At 33.0% G+C, this 22,983-nt stretch overlaps 1 protein-coding gene and 1 long non-coding RNA gene across 2 annotated transcripts in view; both read left to right on the top strand.

Moving 5' to 3' along the window:
- Window positions 1-18,881, top strand: part of LOC106461673 (tetraspanin-5-like) — a 41,305-nt gene extending 22,424 nt beyond the window's left edge. Inside the window, exon 8 of the mRNA XM_022388692.1 lies at window positions 13,337-18,881. Coding sequence (XP_022244400.1) covers window positions 13,337-13,405 — 69 coding nt within the window. The 3' untranslated portion in view covers window positions 13,406-18,881. The remainder of the gene's footprint in view (window positions 1-13,336) is intronic.
- A 48-nt stretch (window positions 18,882-18,929) lies between these two features.
- Window positions 18,930-22,780, top strand: LOC111086308. Its single transcript, XR_002611035.1, has 3 exons — window positions 18,930-19,017; window positions 22,014-22,017; window positions 22,770-22,780. It is a non-coding gene; the product is annotated as an uncharacterized LOC111086308 (long non-coding RNA).
- Window positions 22,781-22,983: the final 203 nt, after the last annotated feature.

The raw sequence follows: 22,983 nt of genomic DNA, 5'->3' as shown, positions 1-22,983 counted from the left end.
GGCAGTAGGGGTTGCAGTGTTACAGGTATTTCTACTAATATACTAGGGTGTTGTAATAACCTACATATATTTTTACATCATCCTACAGGGTTGTGTATCTGGCCCTCCTGCTTGGAACTTTAACACAGGAAGTAATACAAATTTGAGAGATGGGAGCTTTCATTTGAAAACTACTTTTTTCTTATAGTTCTAATGACCTTGCTTTTAGTAAGATACAGAGCTGTAACTAACAAATGGATGTTCTGTCTGTCTTTAATTGGTGACAAGATAGGGCATTTTTCTTCTGCATTGTTGTGTGCCTTGCATAGATGTGGGGAACATTAACTGTCGTATCTAAGAGACAGTAACCTCTCCAGGCTTGAATTTGCTTGTTGTCAAATCATTTTATAAGGTATGCTGCACTCAGTTATTTGGCTAAGGGTAGAAGTTAGGTTGTTTTTAGTATATGTTGAATTTTAGATCCTGTGTACAGTGTTGTCTTTCTATAAGGATAGGTTGAACAAAGCCCAAGTTTTTATATTTGATTTCGATATCTTTGTCGCTAATATATATATATATATATATATATTTGTTGTTGATATAACAACAGAGAATTGTTAGCAAGTCCTGTAAAAATCCATTACCCGACATTTACTGTTAGCAGCATTGTTATTAAATATTTAGAAGAAGAAATGTGGAAAGAAACACATGGATGATCATTACAGTTTATCACAGCATGTGAAAGGAGGAGGATTTATATATCTTTTATCATGGTTATAAATAAAGCTTTGTTTTAGGGTTTGACATGAGTGAGGTAGCTTTATTATATAAAAACCAAATAGAATCCAAATAAAAGGTATGAAATGGTCATTTTTGTGGTTATGAAGCTGAAGTTGTCCACTTGACACACTTAACTGTGTACGTAGGAATTAGATATGTCCAATCTGATCTACCAAAAAGGTTGTCTGACAGCAGGTCAAGAATGGCTGGAAAGAAACCTTCTGTTAATATCAGGAGTAGCATTGGTCTTTTCTTTCATACAGGTAAGGATTCAAACTTTTTAATTTGTGAAAGAAATAAAAGATTATTTCATGAATGTGTCGGAAATCTCAGCAGAGAAGCTTTCAGAATCATTGTTAAGTTCTTGTTTTATTTTGTTTGACAGCTTGCTCTGTTTTTGAAGATGAACAGTTCTTTAAATGTTAATTTTTAATCATGTTTTTAACCCTTTTCCTCCTAGTTGTATTATTTTGACTGTTTCTGCATTTGTATTCTTAAAAATTAATGACACATAAATGGAAAAATATAAAACAGACACTTTAAACAAAGCATGATAACCATTGTGTGTTTCTGAACCTAAATTACTTTTTGGGGGATATTTAAAAGTTATACTGAAATACAAATTACTATGTGACAACATTGTATTATATTGTTGTTGTCCAAAATATGTTTCATATTCACTTGTTAGCAATAATAGTCACAAGCCAAATAATATCGTGCTTTAACTTACTTTTTTGAAAGAAACTTTAAAACAAAATAGTTTATATTTATATAAATATACATATATATTTATTTTATTTATTTATATATATATATATATATAGATAAATATCTCTAATATTATCTATTATATCATAGTTATAGTTATAAATGTTCCTTCAATATTTCTTTTAGAAATTTTGTACAATTGTTCCAGAAATTCCCCCTGTTAATTTCTATGTTCAAGCCAAGGCAAAGTATTTTCAAATTACTAGTGGGGGTTTTTGCAAAGTAAAAAAGAACTTCCAAAGTCATTACTTCAACAAAATAAGCAAGCAGGGGAACCATTCTTTTATTAACTTTACACAGCATGCAAAACATACAAACCATGATATAATTAGATTACCTAAATGCTTATTATTAATTAAAGTTGTTGACTTAAGAACTAAAAGTTTAGAAATTTACAGTGAATATAAGGCATAGAGAGAGCTGTGTGGCAACTAGATTTTGAGAAAGAAAATAATCCCTTCTTTCAGATAAACTGTTTTTGATTTTATCAGCTTTAGAAGCTTGGAAGTGGTAAAACAAGAAATGAAGTCATAAATATTACAAAAGATAAACTAACAATCTTTAACTCCAGAACGTTTATTTTATTGCACAGTAAGCTTCCTCAACAATGATTTATAATCTACAAGTACCCTAAAGTTGAGAGAACTAGAACCCAGTCACCAGCTGTTATGGTGTGAATTCCTTTTCTAAGTTCGTAAAGCATGATTATGGTGAATTTTCCATAAGACATTAGTATTAATTGTATATTTTTCAACAGTATTCTTGAGGGATCTTCAACAAGAAGAGTGTATAATATTTCAACTGCAATATGTCTGAAATCTCTATTCTCTATGACTTGTTTTGCTCAATACAGAGCTTATTAGGCTGACTAGGACACAACAAACACAATAGTGGTTGTAACACCATTTATATAGGTCATTTGTTACAACCATAGTTGTTTTGGTATGAATTACCTTTTATAAGATGAAGAAGGATGTTTATAATTTATATGTCATAAGACATTATTAGGCTAATAATAATAAACTTAATACTAATGTCAATGATAATCACCAGCTAATAGAACATTGCTCATGTCTTTAGGGTGCATATCTTATTAACAGACATTATTATATTTTTAAACACTACATTCTTTTTCTAGTCCTTTGTGGGTTTTCAAGAATTATGAATCATGAATATATATGTACATTGTATTCATCATAGTTATTGCCAATGATGCATTTTGTTCAATCTAGAGCTCTTCAGGTCACCTGGTATACAAGAAACACAGTAGTGGTTAGAACATTATTTCTAAAAGCCATTTGTTATGACTAAAATTGTTATGGTGTAAATGCCATTTCCAAGGAGACGAAACATGATTTTAATTATACATTAGTATTAGGTCTATTTTATTTTTAAACACTACACATTCTTTGTCTTGTCCCTTAGGGATTTTAAAAAATTAGAAGAGTGTAATAGTATTCCAATCACACTATATTCATCATATCCACTGCAGATGACACATTTTGCACAATACTGCAGAAAACAGTTGTCCATTGCACCTGCTGCTATTTAAAAAAAAAAAAAAAATTCAGTGCTTATCATTTTGGTGGTTTTAGTTTATTCAAATAACATCTTTATTATTAAGATATTAAATAATCTTAAATTGAGATATTGTATTCTTCAGTAATGCCTGTGCTTTTCTTTCACATAAATACCATTTAAAGGCTATACTCTTAACAGCCAATGAAATATTCTGAAAATTTGTCCTAACTACAGAAGAAACTGATTAAATAGCAAGTCAATTGAGTATTCTGAAACAGTACTAACTCCTTTCACCCAAAGCTATCTCAACCTTTATTTTCCCTCTAAGCATTGTTAAAATTTTGAACCACACAAGTTTTTTTATACCCCTTCATTTTTGCAGTAATGTGCTGATCATGTGACTACCCTCCACCAATCATACTACACCACCGGTACTAATGCAGGTAATCTCCCTCTTCCATTGCAGCACAATCCTCACTTTCTTGATTGGCACTACAGTGTGTTTACTTTGTTCTTCATGTGACTTGTACTCTTTCATGTTACTTGCCAGCTTCAACTTCAAGTTTTGAGTTAACAGTTATTTTCGATGTTTCATTTATGTTTCTTTTTGACTGTTTCCTAATTCATTTGGAAGTCAAAGTTGTATTATGAATTTTACTGTGACAGATGAGGAAATTCCTGCCAATATGGAAGACAGTAATGTCACTAGTCCCTAGAGCAACAGGTTGATGTCTACTGAGGAAGTTCAAGCTTTAATTCGCTTTTGCTAGATCTTCGGTTCATTCTGCTTTTTTCCATGAACACGCTTCTAAGGAAGATTTTCATCATGGTGAAGACAGTTTAAACTATTTTTCCAGCCCCAATTTGTTTGGCCAGTTGCGTGATGCTGATAGTCAAGAGAGTTTGCTAACTATGCTTTTCCTACACCTTATTGAACAGGTATGTCACATTTTACATGTATTGCTTTTAGCCCTTATTCTTCTTTGTTAGGTGACAAATCTCATTCTGAGTATTATATTTTTCTGCCCTTAGCCAACATTCTTGTTCATGCTCAACATTTTGCTGATCAATTAATGTTGGGTGTGGTTATGCCCCATCCCTCTCAACTGTTGGACCAGTATTCCTTTGCTTACCAAGGTGCCTTGTTTCCTTACTTGGATTTGCAACATCTTAATCCTCTCCTTCCCTTGTGAGGCTCAAACCCTGAAGCTTTGATTTATTTTAATCTGTCCCAGTTTTCTAGGATTTGCCTTGCTTTGAACACCCTTTTATGTATTATTTCTTCATTATAATTGTTGTCTCAAGCCTTATCCCAGTCTCCTGATCAATTTCTGGCAGAGCTCAGAATCCTCCTGTGTTCTACATGGCATGTTTGTCAGCTTTGGTGCTATCTCTCACCATCTGGATATTATGTTGTTTGGATTTGCTGGGGAGAGATGCCTTACTTGTGGGGGTGCATCTCCCCTTTCTTTGAGGAATCTTTGTCAAGCCCTGTTTCTTTGCAAAATGGTCTTTGGGTGTTGTCCTGAGTCTTTGGAGTCCAGAGTCGCTGTGGTGGGGCTACATTCCTCTGTCCTCCCAGGCCTCTCATTTGTCATGTCATACTGTTTTGGCACAATTTTCAACTGTTTGGGTCCCCCTTGCCCCTTCTTCTCTCCCCATCCCTTACCCTACTCCAGGCATTTCCATCCTTACCATCATTCTTCCCGTTCCTACATAGGCCAGCATTATCGGTGACAGGATGTACTTTGAAGGGCAGGTGGGGGCCAGGTAGCAATGGTTTTCAGTTGTCTAGGGACTCTTCACAACAAATCCATAGGATTTATGGATTCTGTCAGAGGTTCTTTGCCTTCAATTTTGGTCCCCCTCCCCCCTATCATCCTTTGTTTTCCTTTCCTCTTTGGGATCATGCCTCCTCCAGTCATCTAACAGTGTCAGCTCAAGACCTTCACTAAGGAGCTATCAAACTGATGGTGCCCATTCTTCTGGGATTTTACTCCCATCTGTTTGTTGTCTCTGAAGAGATGGGAGATTGGCAACCCATCATCAATCTGTTCTGGCTGAATACCTTTCTGGAGACACCCTGATTCACCATGGAGTTCTGCCTCTCTCGTCAGTGGGTTTTTCCTCAGGTTTTGGAGGATCAAATTTGATGTGCTTCCTTCTTCAGGAGTCTGCTCGGTTGGAGTTTCTTTTTCTTATCAAGTTGGAGAAGTCTTTTCTAACCCCCACACAATACTTTATTCATTGGGGGGGGGGGGGTCTCTTCAACTCCCATCTCGGCTAGGCCCAGCCTTCTCCACTACAGCTCAGGGATATGTAGCAGGCAGTCGTGGGCCTCCTTGGAACTCTCATTCCCTTGTGTAAAGCATACATATTCTCTTTTCCATGGTTGCTTTTCAACCAGTGGAACTTCTCCCATGATCCCTTGGACTATCCTATCACCCTTCTCCAAGGGATCAGGACCAACCTTGTTTGATGGCTCGACAGGAATCTTATCACGGTGGGTGTTCCAATTCCTCTGCCTTGTCCCGACTCGCATCTGTTCACAGATGCTTCCTTGGTAGGTTGGGGGGCTTCTCTCGACTCTCAGAAGATTTCGAGTCAGTGTTCCATCGAGGAAACTACTTTCCATATTAACCTCCTGGAACTTTGAGCAGTTTAGTGAGCTCTCAATCATTTCCTCACATTTGTGAGTGGGGGTGGCAGGTGGTTAGGGTTCATTATGACAATTTCACTGTCATCATCTATATTACCAAACAAGGGGGAACCAAGTCTATATGTCAGTTTACTGGGCTCATGACTACAACATAATGATCTTGGCATGTCAGGTTCCTAGGATTATGAATCTGGTTACAGACTGCTTGTCCCATCCCAACCAAGTCCTTCCTACAGATTGGTCCCTTGATCCTTAGGTTTTTCAGCAAGATTTTTCTCACCTTGAAACACCACATGTAGATGCATTTGCCACTCACTGGAATGCCAAACTTCCCTCCTTTTGGTCTTCTGTACCACACCTGTCAGCTCTGGAGGTGGATACATTCAGTCAATATTGGAGGGTCCTTCATCTATATGCTTACCCTCTCATCAGACTCATCTCCACAGTTTCTCTCATCCAGACCACTCCTTTTCGTGTACTGCTGGTTGCTCCATATTGGCCAGCTCAGATGTGGTTCCCCGTGCTCTGGCCCTTATCTCTGTCCAAGTTGATCCTCTGACAATCTGAATCAGATGTGTTTCCTCCTGATATCAGCAAACTCCATCTTCATGCATGGCTTTTGTCAGGTCCATCGTCTCAGCTCATGGACTCATTAAGTGTCTTTTCTTATCATTACCATTTGACCTTCCTCTTTATCTGTGTATCGGAGATATTGATCTACCGTCAGACTGTGGTCCATTCGTCGCGGCTTCTGACCTTCCCATCCTTCTGTCCCTCATCTGTCCCAATTCTTTACCTGGTTAGTTGATCAGAGCTTGTCCATGTCCACTGTTGCTAGTTATTGGGTTGCCCTGTCCAACACCTTCCATTTCTCCCATTTTCATAAATCCTTCTCCTCCCTGATTATTTCCCTCTTTTCCATTCCTTTCATCTAGTTTGTCCACCCTGTCCTTTTTTGCTTCTGGACTGGGATCTCAATTGTTCTTTATGCCCTGTCTTGTTCTTCCTTTGAACCCACTGCTATGTGTTTTTTGTAACATCTTTCTCTTAAGATCTATTTCCTTCTCCTCCTGGCTTGTGGTTATCATCATTCTGATATTTATGCTATTAAAGTTTCCCACACCTCTTACCATTCCTCTTATGTTCTCCTTTATCCTGATCATTCCTTCCTACCTAAAATATCTGCTGCTCATAAAAGTTTTGCCTTTTCTTCTATTTCCTTGCTTTCCATTTCCCATTTATACTCTCATTCCAATCCAGATCATCATCTTTGTCCCCTTTGTTACCTTCATTGTTATACGTCTCCTACTGATTCCTTTTGTGGTTCCCGTTCACACCTCTTTATACTGTGGAGTCCCACTGTTTCCCATGATCTTTCTCCTATTGGCTGGGTTCGGCAACTTTTATGACTAGCTTACTCTGGCTATTGTATGGAAAGTTGACAGCTGCTTAGTGTTTCTTCACACCAAATACATCATTTAACTATGTCATTAGCTGCTTGGATCTGCCTTCCTTTGGAGGAGATTATTCAAGACAGGAAGTGTGGATAACTCTCAATACTTTCATCGCGCATTATTTGCATGACCTAGTAGTGTCTTCCTCGGTTGGGTATTGTCTTCTGCCAGTGGCAGTTCTCCACACATCTGTTCACCTTTGACTGGGGTAAGCTGACATATTATATTTTATTTTAACTTTTTCAGTTGCTTTACTTTGTATTTCTGGATCCCACCTTGTGGCATGTATTGCCTAGTCAGGTATGTTGGATTTTCTATCTTAGCAATAACTGCATATTTTTATAATGCTCATTGTGAAGGTGAGGTTTTCTGTAACTCCACCAGCCACTCATCTGGTGGGATATCTATATATATATATCACTTTATTTTTAACAAAAATATATATACTGTGGACCATCACTCATGGATTTCATGAGTAAAGCATATAGGGATTTTTGCCCATCCCTACTGACTCATGATTCTTACAATCACAGTCTTTCTGCTTTTCAAAATAGGGAAAAGAAGACACCCATTGCACAGTCTCCAATATGTCATATCCCCCCCCTTCCTCTTTCTTCTAGTGGAACATGCCACTTTTGGTTCCCGGTCGATGGAGTGGTGGACCATGCAGGTTTCCTCAGGAATGGTATTTTTACAGTAAAACAAACATCCTAGTCATACATACCCACTCTGTGAAAAAAGGGGCTATCATCATTATATTTCATCTTATACACTATCATAATATACTTGATCCCAGGTGCTTCTCCCAGTTGTTTTTTGCCCAGGTTGGCCGCATTTGTTGATCATGATATAAACTTTTTCAAGCAAAGTGCTTCCATTGGATGTTTTGTGCCCAGATGGACTGCTCTTGCTATACTCAGTGACCACAAGGAGTTTCTCCCAGATGTTTTTGCCCGAGCTGACTACACTTCTTCACACTTATTTTTTTTTTTTTTTATGCAAGGTGCTTCCACTGGATAGACTGCACTTGACATACTCAATACTAGCACAAGGCACTACCCCCAGATGTTTTTGTCTGGGCGGAGCACACTTGTTGATCTCCCAATACCTTTGGTACAAGATATGAAACTAATGATTTTATGCAAGGTGCTTCCACTGGATTTTTTCTGCTCAGATAGACCACACTTGACATACTCCATAATATCACAAGGTGCTTCCCCCAGATGTTTTTGCCTGGGCTGACTGCACTTGTTAATCACGAAATACGTTTCAAACGTAAGAAAAGTACAATCTTATGCAAGGCACTTTCACTATAACACACTTGGCCTATTCACATACATTTACAGTCCTTTAGCCCTAACCGTGTATTCTTATATCTGGTTACAAACGTAAGAAAAGTACAATCTTATGCAAGGCACTTTCACTATAACACACTTGGCCTATTCACATACATTTACAGTCCTTTAGCCCTAACCGTGTATTCTTATATCTGATTACTGGCACCTTCTTTGAATCTCACTATCATTGTGTCACATAGTCATGCTTGTTATATATGTGGATGTCTTACGCGCTATCTTTTATCCATGAGTGGAATCTGTGTTACATGACTAGGTGCCTGTCTATTATGTTCTACCTTATATGTCTTACTGTCTTCTTTACTGGGTGAAGAGCATACCTGTTCCAGAAGTAGTGCTACTATACCCCACGGGTGTGCCTCCTTTTATGATTGTGGCACACCTGTTCTTTCATGGCAGTTGTTCTCTGCTTGTTTGATTGCTTTTGCATCTTCACTGGCCTGCCACCTTTCCAATGTGGAATTCTAGCTTTGGGTGAGAGGAGGTAGTACCCTTTCAGAAGTTCATATTTCCTAATACTGGAAATGTATTTCCAATAGGTACTTACCTCCTATCACACATTTCCCACCTTTCTTCTCCACTGATTTGCCAGTGTTTCTGGTTTGTATCTGACAATTCTTGAATGTGAGGATTGTGCTGCAATGGTATAAGTGGTGCAGTATGATTGATGAAGGGTAGTCACATGATCACATGTTGCTGAAATGATGCAAAAATGAAGGAGTATAAAAGACTGGTGCACTGTTCAAAATTTTAACAATGCTTAGAGGGCAAACCATGGTCGAGTTAGCTTTAGGTGATAGGAGGTAAGTACCTATCAGAAATACATTATCATTTTTCAGTGTTAGAAAATGTTAACTTCTGATATGTTTTTTTTATAAATTTCTTTATAAATCTCATCTGTTTGTTTAACAGGAAACACACACATGCAGATATGAAATACATACATTTAAAATCCATGTGACATTAAATGATAATAGTTAATTTAAAAGTAAGCATTCTGACATTTCAGCATCATATAATAAAAACATTTTTTAAATGTTAAATTGACTGACCTCATAGTGAAAGTATGTAATAATCAAGAAATGTCTTGACTCTGTGTTCCTTGTACATAAGTCCTAAGCTCTTAGTTACATTGCATTGATGTCTACCCTGACATGGTCATGATATTATAATAAACTGCATACAAACAGTCAGGAATATAAATAACTTCCAACTACTATTAGTCAAGTATGCATTTTACAGTGTAATGTTAAGTTGTAATATTGAAAGTCATGTAGGGGTGATCTTTGTATAGCTGTATCATCCCTATATTTTTGTTTGCATTATTTTTGGTACTGCCATCCCTTAATCATTTTACATTTACAAAATTTTTACTTGTTTTGTGATGTTTTTTCCCCAGACATAAAGTTAGTGTATACTATGAATGTGAGTAATGAAACTTAATATTATGTGTATAGAAGTTTTTTGTTTTTTTTTACTCCTTGGCTTCATACATAATATAGGGATTGGCTCTCTAAAGACACTTATTGTATAGTGTACAAAGTATTAAGTATTCTACATGTTAATTATCTAACGTTCATCTATTATTGGCTGGTAATTCCTGTTTCATTCTTTACTTAAGGTTTTTAAAAGAACACCAGATTTCTGTAAAAGAAAAAAAAATCTAACTTCAAGGAGTAATGATAACATCATTTACAATAGAATTATGATTTTTAAAAATTAATTATTAGTTATTACGACTAAGCGATGACATGCACTGCTTAGAAACACACAGAGTGGATTTATGTTCAAACTGACATTAGTGATAAAATAGTTGTAGAGTTACCTCGACTGAAACAATTTCTGGTTTGATACCTTTTCAATAGTTGCTTGCCTTGGTTTTGGATTGTTGGGTATAGAAACAAATGAAAGGGATGTTAATCATCTTTTAAAGAAAACTATCTGTCATTGTTGGTTTTTAGAGTACATATTCGTATTATACCTATTGAATACCTTGGCCAACCCTACATATAGTCTTCTACTGACTCTGTGATTAGATTAGATTTGAAGCAAAATTATTAAGTATACTCTCCAGACATATTTTTGCAGTAAAGATTGCTGGAAGGTGACTAACATGCATTTAAAGTTGCAGAAATATTTTACTGTAAAGATTGCTTTCCAGGATTGACTAATATACATTGTAAATGTAAAGTACATGGTGTAGTTATACCAATTTGTATTTTTATAATACATGAACTGTTTTTTGCAGTCATAAATTCAGTAATTTTTATTTACTCTAGAGGATTTACTGCATTTTAAAACTACAAGTAAAGAATTTGCAAAAGATAGCTCATGCTAGGTGTCATGCTCTGACTCAACTGGATTTATTTGAAAATGATGTGTAATGGAATGCAGAGGCATTTAAGAGAAGAATGAAGTCTTATTTTGAATGCTTATTAATGAATGAATACACTTGTACAAATAACAAAAGTAAGCATACATATTGTTTGCTAATGCACCTATCAAATAAACATATATAATGTACATCATGGCAAAAAAATAATTGCTTCTTAGTATTTCACCTCTTTAATAAGGTATACAATAAATTTGATACCATCCAGCAACCAGTGTTTTTATTTTCTGAGCACAAAAGCTATTATATTTATGACTCGGATATGGGTTCGATTCTCCAGCACTGCATGTGTGCCATCCACTCCCCTTTAACTCTTTCAGCATGGGCTTGGTTCCTGGGACTGACCTCATAACCATTCTGTGCTTGCTATAGTTTTCATTCTATAACTTTTAAATTAGTAACTGTATATTAATGAAATCTGACAGGTTATCAGTAAACATTACAATGCTTTCATATGCAAAATATTAAATTTTTTTTATTAAGTCTTACTTTTTTCCAAAGGCCTTTTTTTTTTCTTTTGGATAGGCAACATGCAAAGTAATTTTCATTGCAAAATCTTTATAATGTTCAGATGTTTATCAAACATTTCGTAAGAAAAAACTTTATATTTTGTCTGTTATTTTCAGTAAGAATCTCTGTACGAGTTCAGTAGATTTGACCGATCTCGTAACCAACATAAAAATTATGAAATAAATATAAATTATGCTTTTTTTTATTCTAGAATGACAACAAATTATAATACAAAATTATAAATATTTGTACTAACTAGCTTAAATATCATAACATTATACATTTATAGCTATTTATTATATTGACCTTTCAGCCATGCCTGGCTAAAAATACTGAAATTACAATCGTGAGGTGCACATGCTCTCATGTACCGTATCCAATAATATAAAACTGACCTTTAGTATTTACAAAGTGACATGTCTTGGCTGTGTTTTAGTAGACTAGTATTTTGTAAAATACAGTCACATTTCAATTATTATACATTATATATGTATATAGATTATTGCTATTTAGAAATAAGTTCTTAAACTTATTTTTCTTAAACATTCAAGTAAATAAATAATTGAAGCAAACAATTGTCTCTTCTAGTTATGACCTTTGTACTTGGTTGCTACTCGATGTAGGTTGCTAAGCTTTTTAAAATTTTGCATGTGGAGGATATGAAACAATTTTTTTTTAGTTTTTTTTATATGTACAGTTGGATAACCAAACAACCATAAATTACTATATCAATACCATAGAATTCCACTATAATTTACCAAGCTCAGTAACAGCTGTATTTCAGTCTAAAGAAATGAAATTTTGAACAGACTAAAGACAACTTACTTCTTTGAAATGTTGGTTTGAAAGAAATAAATGGCATCCTTGGACTTTAAAATGGCTAAGAAAGACACAAGGGGACATTCTGAGCTTTCAACTGGTTATTCACATCATATATAGAAGTAAATGTATATAAGGGAGCGTTTCCAAGATCGGAAAGAGGTAGGCAGGGTGCCACTGTGTTTGATTTATTACATGAGCAATATCCTAGCAAATTGTAAACATAAGAGGCTCTTATTTTATATTCTAGCTTGTCAATATCAGTAATTTGAGTTCTTAATTCGTACAAAATTATAGACTTAGTATTTTGACATCACAAACATCTAATTTGAACCGGTGCTGCATTCAACATACCACATGACACACAAAAATTTATGTTTAACCATGTTTTTTTAATATTTACTTTTAACTTAAGAAATAGTAATTCAATAAAATTTTGAATGCGAGTCAACATACGAGATGACATGGCCTTTGACCTGTGTCCCATGTGGAAAGGGTTAAGCATTTGGTCATAGTTGGTGGTTATATATACTGTTCTCCATTTTAGAAACTTAATTTTATCAGAATTTTGAGTTATTAAATGTAACTTGTAATAATGTACAAGATTTTGCCTTAAGAGTAATTCAAATGCAAATTTAATGTAAATATTAATTATTCTTAAGATATCTTTTAGTTAATTCATTTTGTAGCATAATCAAAGTTTCATTCATCAGTTTTATCTCAAAATTATATTTTGTTAAGCGTAGTTTCAAATATTTATAAATACTTTATTCAAGAATTTTTCTGTAAATAATTATAAGTTGGCAAATCCTATTGTAAATATATAAAATTATTTTAAAATTGTAAAAAAAAATCCCTTTTAGGTGTATTCATTTTTGGAAGTATTATTTAAGCTAAAATACATTTTCAGTATTTTCAGCTGGCATAATATTTTTCACAAAATGTATGCTGGAAACACACTGGTTATATAATCCATTTTAAATTCCAAATTCATTATATTCCTTAAAGATACAATTTTCAGTAGTGGTCTCACTTGGAAATTTTTTTATTACACATCTAACCTCTTTATTGATATATATATATTTTTTGTCATTCTTAGATACTGGGAATTTGTTTTGCACAGAATCTTCGAGCTGATATCTTTGCCCAGAAAGCCAAGTGGCACTAGCACATCTGTGATAGATTATCTACAGTAAATACATCCACTCAGAATGGTGTTCATCATATTTTTAATATTATTAATACTGAAGTAGTGAGTGAAAAACTTTGTGCTGTGGTTCTACTTTTTTGTTAATATTGGTTACAGTTGAGATTCTGTTATAAATGATAATTTATTGTTACTATAAACATTAAACTATCTAAAACTTTCCATCTGTCTCTCTGATTTTTGAAGTATTTTTTCCTCTAGGTTTGAATATTTGTTTTACACGTATAAGTGAGGATGTAAAGTTTTTTATACTTGTAATTTCTTAAAGCTCTTTGACATTTTACTTAGCTTGTTAAGGTTTAAGAATAACAAGTAGAAAATTACAGTAAAACACATCTCTTAACTAAAGCAAAATTTTTTTTAAAAACAGCTTAGTTTGTATAAATGTGGAGTAGTGAATTTAGAGTACTGTATGCTCTATCATATAAAGTATATATGGGTTTAGAATTTTTGTTGTGGTCAAATACCTTAAACAACTTACATCTTTCTTTGTTTTTATATATGTTTGAGCTGGCTTATGAGATAGCCGATGCTGATAGAACGTGTATGTTGGTTTTTGTTTGGACCTCCATACATATGCACAACTAAGATGTATATATTTTAAAAAAGCAGCAATTGTATGTCTCCATAAAGGAACACAGTATGAGAGATGTCACAAAATTTTTGTACAACTAGTTTTATAACATGACAGTCATTTCAAATATATCTGACGATGAAATGGCCTTATACATATTTTTTTTAACAAATTTATAGCAGCATTTTTTTTTCTTTTCCAGTGACATTAAATGTCATTAAATTGGCTGTAACTTAAAATATACAGAAGAAAACAATACAAAACTGTCTGTATTTTCCTTGAACCATAATATAAATCTAACAACCAGAACAAAACAAGGATCATCACTAGACGTATATAACCTAGATATAAATTAGTTATTTTAATGCTGTAAAGTAATATCCAACTTTTATTTTTATTCTACCTTGAAATTTTGGACATATTTCTGTAGGTAATTTCAGTGCCAAAATTTACTTTTCACTCTAGTAGTATGTCTTTTATAAAACATTTCAGTATGTTCATTGTACCTTACTATAACTGAGTGAAGACATTCAGTAACAGTGCTCTCATGTTTTCTTAATTTGAAATTTTACTCATCATGTTATGCTTTGCAAATAGAATATAAAATGTCATCAGTATGCTTTCCCCATTCTATGTATCCTTGAATGAAGACATCTTTCCCACAAATATGTACTTTATTATTTAATTTTTCTTGACCAGAGTAGCATTATGAATGACAGTAGTAAAATATAAGGTAGAAAAACATTTTAAAACAAATTTGCTGCTTTATAACATAAGTTAGATTTAACTATACTAGTCTAGTTGAAAAATAATTTGGTAAAAAGAGGATTTTTTTATGATAAAAATTTAAATTTATCATTCAAAATGAAAATTCTGTTTTTTTTTCCCAGCTGAACTAATTAAAGATAATTCCTGGATATTTTACTTTAATCAAAGCATTTTTATATTAACAGTGTTTAATTATAATATTACTTATCCCTCCTCAAACATATTCATCACTTATTAACTGTTTAAAATAAATTAATGAATTATATCTTGTTTGGCAAATAGTAAGTATATTTACTTAGTATTTGATCTAGTCCATCTTTTTTCTCTTTTTTTTCTCAATCGTGAAAAACAAATACTTGTTTGCCTCTAATTTTGTGTTACTTATTATGGTGGCACTAAAGTTCTTTCACTAGTAACTGCTATATCTGGGTGACTTAGTCAGTTAATTAACATTATTGATTATCTATGTTCCGATATTGTCAATTACTGTCTCATAACTTAATTGATTAATGTCATGAAAATAATCAGCTAATTGAAATTAGTGTTTCTGATTATTCCAACAATGATTAATTTAAATTATGATTAAATAATTTGCTATGAAAATGATCATATAATCAGATTTAAAGCTTTTAAATATATACTGTTTTTGATTATTCCAACTACCTAAGTAGTTTAAATAGTGTGCATTATGTTTGTTTGTGGTTAAGCAGAAAACTATGTAATTAGCAGGTTAGAAAATACCTCATGATTCGAGTGATTTCCACTGCCACTAAACTTGCTTGTCCAATCTTTGTCAATAACGTTGGACTTCTGACTAGAAGGAAGGCATCTGACTGATAGCACTCATTGCCAATTCTCTGGCTAGTAAGTGTTAAATGGAGTGTATATTTACTGGTTTTTTTACATTGTATCCAATTTATAATTTTATAACTGTATTCTTTAATGTCATATAAGCAAGTGCAGATCTGACAGAAGAGTCTATGAGATCCAGACTCATCATCCATTTTTGTTCAAGGAATTAGTAATTTTATTCTTTAATGTTGTATAAGCAGCCACAGATCTATGGTGGGGTGGCATGGATCTAGTGATTAGGACCAGGGGGGGTAAAATTCCCACCTACCTTTTTTTAAAAAAAATTAATAACTGAATTATTTATTGTTATACAAGAAGTGACAGAACTGGCAGGATCCAAACTAGGAAACCATTTCATTTGTTTTTCTGAAATTAACTAAAGATTTTCTGAAGTCAACAAAACTGAGGTATACAGCAATCCATTCATGGCCTGAACTAGTAACTGATTATTTCTAAACAAATACAAACATCAATTCATGCAACATGCACGGCTTGGTCCAACAGACCTAACCTGCATTGGGCAAATAATGTTCACTATAATTCCAAAATTACTAAACATATCTTCACAAAATATGGAAAGCTTTTAGTAAAATGTCTGCTGTATACAAAAAATCGGATGTTTTACAAAATCCAAAAACCGTTGTATTCAAGATATTTCTATAAATTGATTATGTTAGTCTGACTCAGACTCTGAGAAGTTTGACTGCAAGGTGAAGTTCATGTGCTAAATATGAATACATTTTTCTCATCATACAAGTTTGCAAATTGCATTTGTATAACTTCTTGAATCTCCAAAATGCACTTCTACAGTTTTTTTCAGTGTCCCTATATACTGTATCTGGTATTTACTATCCTCTACCACAGACTGTTGATAAATCAATGTAGAATCAAATGAACAGTTAACTCTAACATCAAATACCATGTTGAATTGCAATCTGTAAAATGTTATGAAATGTGCACTTGTACCCCCACCTGTGCACATAGGGTTCAACATTGCTGGTTTTTTTTACACACACACTTGCGATGTGTTTAGACTTGAGAGATTTATTTCATCAAAGGTCAATAATGTGTAGGACATCTGCAGCTTTTATAACATAGACTTGTTACAGAATCAATTTCTCATTGTTTGAAAGTTAGAATACTTGTAAGAAGTATGTTTTATTGTTAGTGTCCAAAATAAGCAAAAATGCAAGTGCTATGACTGTGTAAGTGATGATTGTTAAAAAATTTTAAAACTGGCATTATGTTAATGAATGTTAAAATATGAAATTAGGTGTAAGCTATACTTTTTCTAAATATAATTATAACTATTTAAAATAAAAAATTTGAAATATTTGTCTTTAACTGTTATTTTCTTAATTATAACATTGAGTTTAACACAGCAAGAAACTTACAGTACTTGGAGAAGGTTTTGTCATCATCAGTTACAAGTAGTTTACATAAACACTGGAATATTTGTACAGTATGAAACAAAGTCACATGACTGTAGATTGCATAAGACTTAATAAAGATGTCTTGTTGATGTTTGGGTCTTTGTTTAAAATTAGTGCTTTTACTTTTAATAGATATACTATGGTTTTTAGTTGCAATGTTTGTAAACAAGGTTTTTTTATTATGTTCACCAAATAAAATATAATCTTCATCATATCAAATAAGTTTAGTGAGTACAGTAGGCATTTGCAAAATATTTTGACTTAATTCTTTATTGAATGTACATATATAAATTGGCTAACTGACAACCTAACTGTGTGTAATTGCAATCATGTTTTAAGTAAAAAGAAATTATTACTCATATTGTTGAAAAATATGCAGAATACTGGATATTTTAAAAAGAAACATAATAGTGGTTGCATGACCGTGTGTGTATTCAACATTAACAATTCATTCTCCAAGTAGGAAAAGCCTATGAAACTTGTGGTAAAATAGTTTTTAGACAAAAGTTTTTTATAAAATGTGCAAATAGCGGCCATCAAATGAGGTCTATTATAGGAACTCAAGAGTAATTTGAAAATTACTTAAGAAAACCCAAAGCAATGTGAATGAAAATAGAAAGATTTATACCATGTTAGAATATTATGTTGGTTGAAAAAGTTATTTTATTTTTGTGTGTATGGGTTTAAGGGTGAATGTAATAATTATTCAAGTAACTTAATTGGCAAATACCATTAATTGTCTAGCTTTAGTAATTTCTACTGAAAGATATAAGTATTCCACCACTTTCCTATCTTAGTCCATTTAATTATCAAATATTGTCAGTGCAGTAAAAACATATTCAATTCATATCTGAGCACTTAAAATCTCTTTCAATGTAACAGAGTTGTCATGTATTTGTAATAATGTAGTAATAACTAATAATGATCAGAAGTATGTAATATAATGCAACACACATTTACTGTACCTAGATGGTTGCTTATACCATGTTATGTATATAAGTAAGGTACTTCCTACTATATCTGTATATTTTAGGTTGTTGCAGTAGTATTTGTGCTAAGCAACTATAAAAAGCTTAAAACCAATAAATTCAGCTAGTTAAAATTATATTTTTTATCTACTGAAGAAATGTTGGCAAAAGGTTATCCTACTGAAATTTGCTTTATATAAACCATTAAAAGATTGTTCAACGAGAAACTTCTGTATTCAATCACCTTTATTAGCAAAATATTTTAAGGTTAGCATAAGAAATGATTAAAATTTGGGTGTATATCACAGAATGCATGACTTCACATTTCTTTGAAAGCTTTGCAAAATTACCAATTTTATAATTAAGTTTTATTTGTATTGTAAATAGCGAAATCTCATTGGTTTCAATGACAAAAGGCTCCTATTCTTTGAAATTTTTGTAGAAAGTTTATTCATTGCATATATTAGTATCAATCATAATCCTTATCTGGACTTTATCTTGTAGTACAAAGGCTTCTGACTTTTCTATATTACTGTTATTGAAATTAATACTAATTTTGTCACCAAACTTTCCAATTTTGTAATGGGAAGAATGCTCATTTTGTATATTTTTCAGATTTTGTAATTGTCACATTATATTTCTTAGTATTGTAAAAATTGCAAAGACAATGTTTTTTGTGTATTTTATAGAGAACCAATGACTGTATGATTGCTAGGATTTCATTTTATTTAACCTGTGTGGTAAAATTACCAAAGTAGTTGTTCTAAGAATGTAATTCTAAACATATTAAAGATTTAATTTTAGAAAATGTGCTTTTATAACATCCTGGAGAACACATTTTGGCGTAAATTATAGTTAGAACCAACAAAGTGTCATTGTGCTGCAGTTGTAAAAACAGACTTTTGAGATTAACTGTTTTTTTACGTAGTTAACTTTTGAGAAAGTAAAACTTTCCTTACAGTAGTTTTACAAATTCATGTCATTTATAGAGTGAAGAAAGCCAATATAAAAAAAAAACGCCATTTGGAACCTCTTTCACCAATAACCGCTTTCGAAGCTATAGTTATTGATCAATTTTTGCTAATTTTTTAATTAAATGACTTTCAATGCCAGATTTGATTTTCATTGGTAACCTTGTTTTTTTCTGAAATATAGCATACTGTCCTTATCCTGTACTACCTTGAGTACTTTTCTATTTGACAAAACAGTTAAGTCTCGCATGGCCTTGTTTCTAGATCACTCGATTCGCTATTTGAGGGTCACAAGATTCGAATCACGTCACCGAATATGCTCGCCCTTTCAGCCGAAGGGGGCAGTATAATGTAACGGTCAATCCAAAATTTCATTGGTGAAAGAGTAGCCCAAGAGTTGGCAGTGGGTGATGTTGACTAGCTGCCTCCCCACTTTAAAATTAGGGGCAGCTAGCGTAGATAAGCTTCGAGTGGTTTCGCGCGAAATCTAAAAGACGAGAGTAAAATGTTTCATTTTGAAAAGAACTGCAAAATGTGAAAAATGGAAATTCTCTACTAGCAATAAAATAATTGATATACAGCAACACAAATATTCTTAAATAATCTCACAATAGTTTTTATCTGCAAAACAAAAATAGCTTAAGTTTAATGCCTTGGGGATTTTATAGTGACAGGATAAATGGTTTTACTGTTTCAAACATCACGATCAGCTGTTTTTCTAGGCTGTTGTGTAACTATGAATTTGTATGTATAGTGGTTTGTGTATGTGTTAGTAGTCATTTTTGTAGGTTCCTGAATGAAAATAAATTGTTGGTATTAGTTTTGTTAGGTTGCATTAGTGATTGAATGAAAACGTTCTATTTTACAAAAAACCTTACAAAGCATTTACAACAGATCTTATATTTTCATTGAAATGTGGGAGACGTTTTTACGATACATATTCAAAAGTATGAAATTGCCTGGCATATGACACTTTTTTTAAAATTTACATGTTTATGTATAAATTAATAACACTGCACTTCAAAAATAAGAAGTAAATAAATTGGAATGACATCTAAGTGTGTGTGTGTGTGTGTATCAAATTGTACTAACGGAAATTTTCAAAGGTAATTAAATGAAGTTATGTTTAGATATAATTCACCTTAATGTCCTCTAGTGGCTCAAAGATATGTCTGTAAGCTTATAACGCTAAAAAAAAAACGAATTTCGATGCGCGTGATAGTCGCATCATAGATAGTCCATTGTTTAGCTTTGTGCTAAACTACACACAAATTCACCTTAAAAATAGTTTTATTTTTTTGATGACGTTTTTAGGAAGTGCTGGTTTTTTTCCCAGACTGTAAAAAAAAAAAAAAAAAACTTCCAGAGATAAATAAAACTACTGAAGCCTCAGCACTAGTTCATCCACGCGCCATAATTAGCGACAAATCCATACGGAAATTCTAAAGGCACACTTAGTTTCGAACCAGCAACCAGGTTACATTGTGATCACTAAACCGCTAATGTTGATATAGCCTAAATAATTAGAAAAAGTTAAGTCCGCACACCAATAAGTAACGATGTGTCAGTGTATGAGACAAAAGCTTTAATTTAGTCAATAACAGAACACTGTGCACTATAATGAACCACACTAATGTATTTTTATTGTTAAAAACGAACAGTTAAAAGTGGCCCAAAGACTAGTTACCTAACATTCCTGAAAACTTTTTTTTTTTTTTCAAGTTGCTACATCCCGCGAATATGGCGACGCCGCTTTAGGACATTCTGGGTGGAAGATAAGCGAGTTTTTATATACTTGATTTAAACAATATTACAAAATCAAAAAAAAAATGACGAGGTAATTACTAAAACAATGGAAAAAATTTGATTAAGAATAGATAAAATCTGGTAATTTCAACAACTTAAAATAATTTAGACAAAAAATGTTTTTAATTTACAAAAGCTGAACTGTTCTTTAATACCAAAAAGACCTCGCTTATATATGATTCCGATCCGTTTATTGTTGTTTGAGGGGGCAATAACTAAAATTTGTTCAGTGGAATGACCAGCTTAAAACCTTTTTCCCGACTGAACCAAAAAGGACGTTTTTGTTTGTTTTTACATTCAGAGAAGATATTACCTCAGAATACGTTTTTCAGTCTTGAGTGAAACTTCGTTTTTGTTTGTTGTTTTTTTCTTTTGAGGTAACAATGGATGTTTCTTTATGGGAAGGTTAGAATAACAGGTCATAAGGGTTACCGAAGTCATGGAATAAAAATCGACACTTTTATTTCATTATTTATATTTTATAAAAAAAAAAACATTATATTAAAAGTAAAAACTGGATACTTGTAAGAAAATACAGGCCTTAGGAATTAATTCTTTTTCAATATTAGTTGCAAATGCTGAGTTTGTGGTTATTCTTCTGGATGATAAATTTTGAAGACGTAGTTCCCATTTTTCACACATAAACCTCGTGTTTTTCTGACATACTAAAGATCTGCCTTAAATTCAAGATATTGGCTCATGGCCAGCAGCTTGTTTTCTGTCGCTTGAAGACTTAATTAGAGCTAAAGCAATATTTAATCAAAATTCAAGTTGGTCCAATTTCTGTTTTTTTTAATGCAAATTATAATAAGATCTTCGTATTGCCACTTCAAATAATTTTTCCCCAGTGGCCACCACCATTAGTCTACATGTAGTTAAAAGGCAGACCATCAAATCTACCCCCCCCCCCATTCCCTTGTTATAAAGATGAATCAGATGAGATCTGCTTCTTCCTCTAACTCGTCTGTGTGCAGTACGAATCAGTTCTTACGTGAATGAATTACTAGTAATGCTTACAATGGAATGGTCATTCGACAAACACACACAAGGCTTCCAGTTGCAACAAAAGTCAAAACTGCCACGATCTTTCTTCTTTAGTTCCTTGTTAGAGATTATGGCCTTTGTTCATTCTTCTGCTCTATTTTCACGAATAGTTCTAATTGATTTATGCCCCTTGTGAACGAGAGATTTTACAAGTTTGGTGTTTGTAAAGAAGTTGTTAAAGTATACCTCATGTTTAGGTGAAGGTTATTCTTCTGCAGCACCTAACATGAAATATTCCCCATTGAACAACAATATTTTCACTGAATATCCGGTAGATAAATGACACTTTGAGTACCTTGTTTCTTTTTTGCAAGTTCTGGTTATCAACTCTGTGAAAGTACTGCCTTATGTTCAAAAACTTGTTCCTGCTCATTAGTTTTGAAACAAAATAAATTTTCAAATCAGGTTGGTTACTCCAGTAATCTCTTTCTGGTGTTACAAAACGGAATCCACAGAAAATCAAAGTTCTGAGAAAATGCTTGAGATCATCATGTGACATAGGAAGAGTTTGGTTATTTTTATATTTGTTCTGCAATATAATCGATCTTATTACTATTTCCTAATATGTTTTAGTTAAGAGGTTGGGATAAATTTGATGACTAGCTGTCTTCCCTCTAGTCTTACACGAAGGTCACGTGCAGAACAGCGTACCAGTGTGAAGAATTGGCTCAGCTTGTTATTGTATTTTCTAGTATTAAAGGCCAGGTTCTCTCTTGCTAGATAGATTGTAGCTGAGATTTAGACTTTAAATTTATCTGAGATTGGACAGCACTTTTTGAACTTTGGTAAGTTGATTTAACTTTTTGTTAGGCTGTGTTCTAACTTTATTTTGTATTACTTTGCGATTTAGTTTTGTACAGCTCTACCTCCGTTCATTCGGCAGACCTAAGTATAAAAACTGGTGTACAGGCTTTCTTTACATATACGCTATACATATTAAACCATACCGGTGAGGTAACTATCCAATATCAAGGAAAACTTTCTGTCTGTCTGTAAACGCATCTCCTCTTTAACGAGTTGATCGATCCAAACCAAACTCGGCAGAAAACTTTCCCATATATTGAAAATTAAAAATATTTTATAGAATAACCCCTATATCGTCACTGCAGTAGCTATTGTAAAT

The sequence above is a fragment of the Limulus polyphemus genome, unplaced genomic scaffold (assembly GCF_000517525.1).
Source record: "Limulus polyphemus unplaced genomic scaffold, Limulus_polyphemus-2.1.2 Scaffold1008, whole genome shotgun sequence".
NCBI lineage: Eukaryota > Metazoa > Arthropoda > Merostomata > Xiphosura > Limulidae > Limulus > Limulus polyphemus.
Note: the sequence above shows the minus strand (reverse complement) of the source record. Positions and strands in the feature narration are given on the sequence as shown.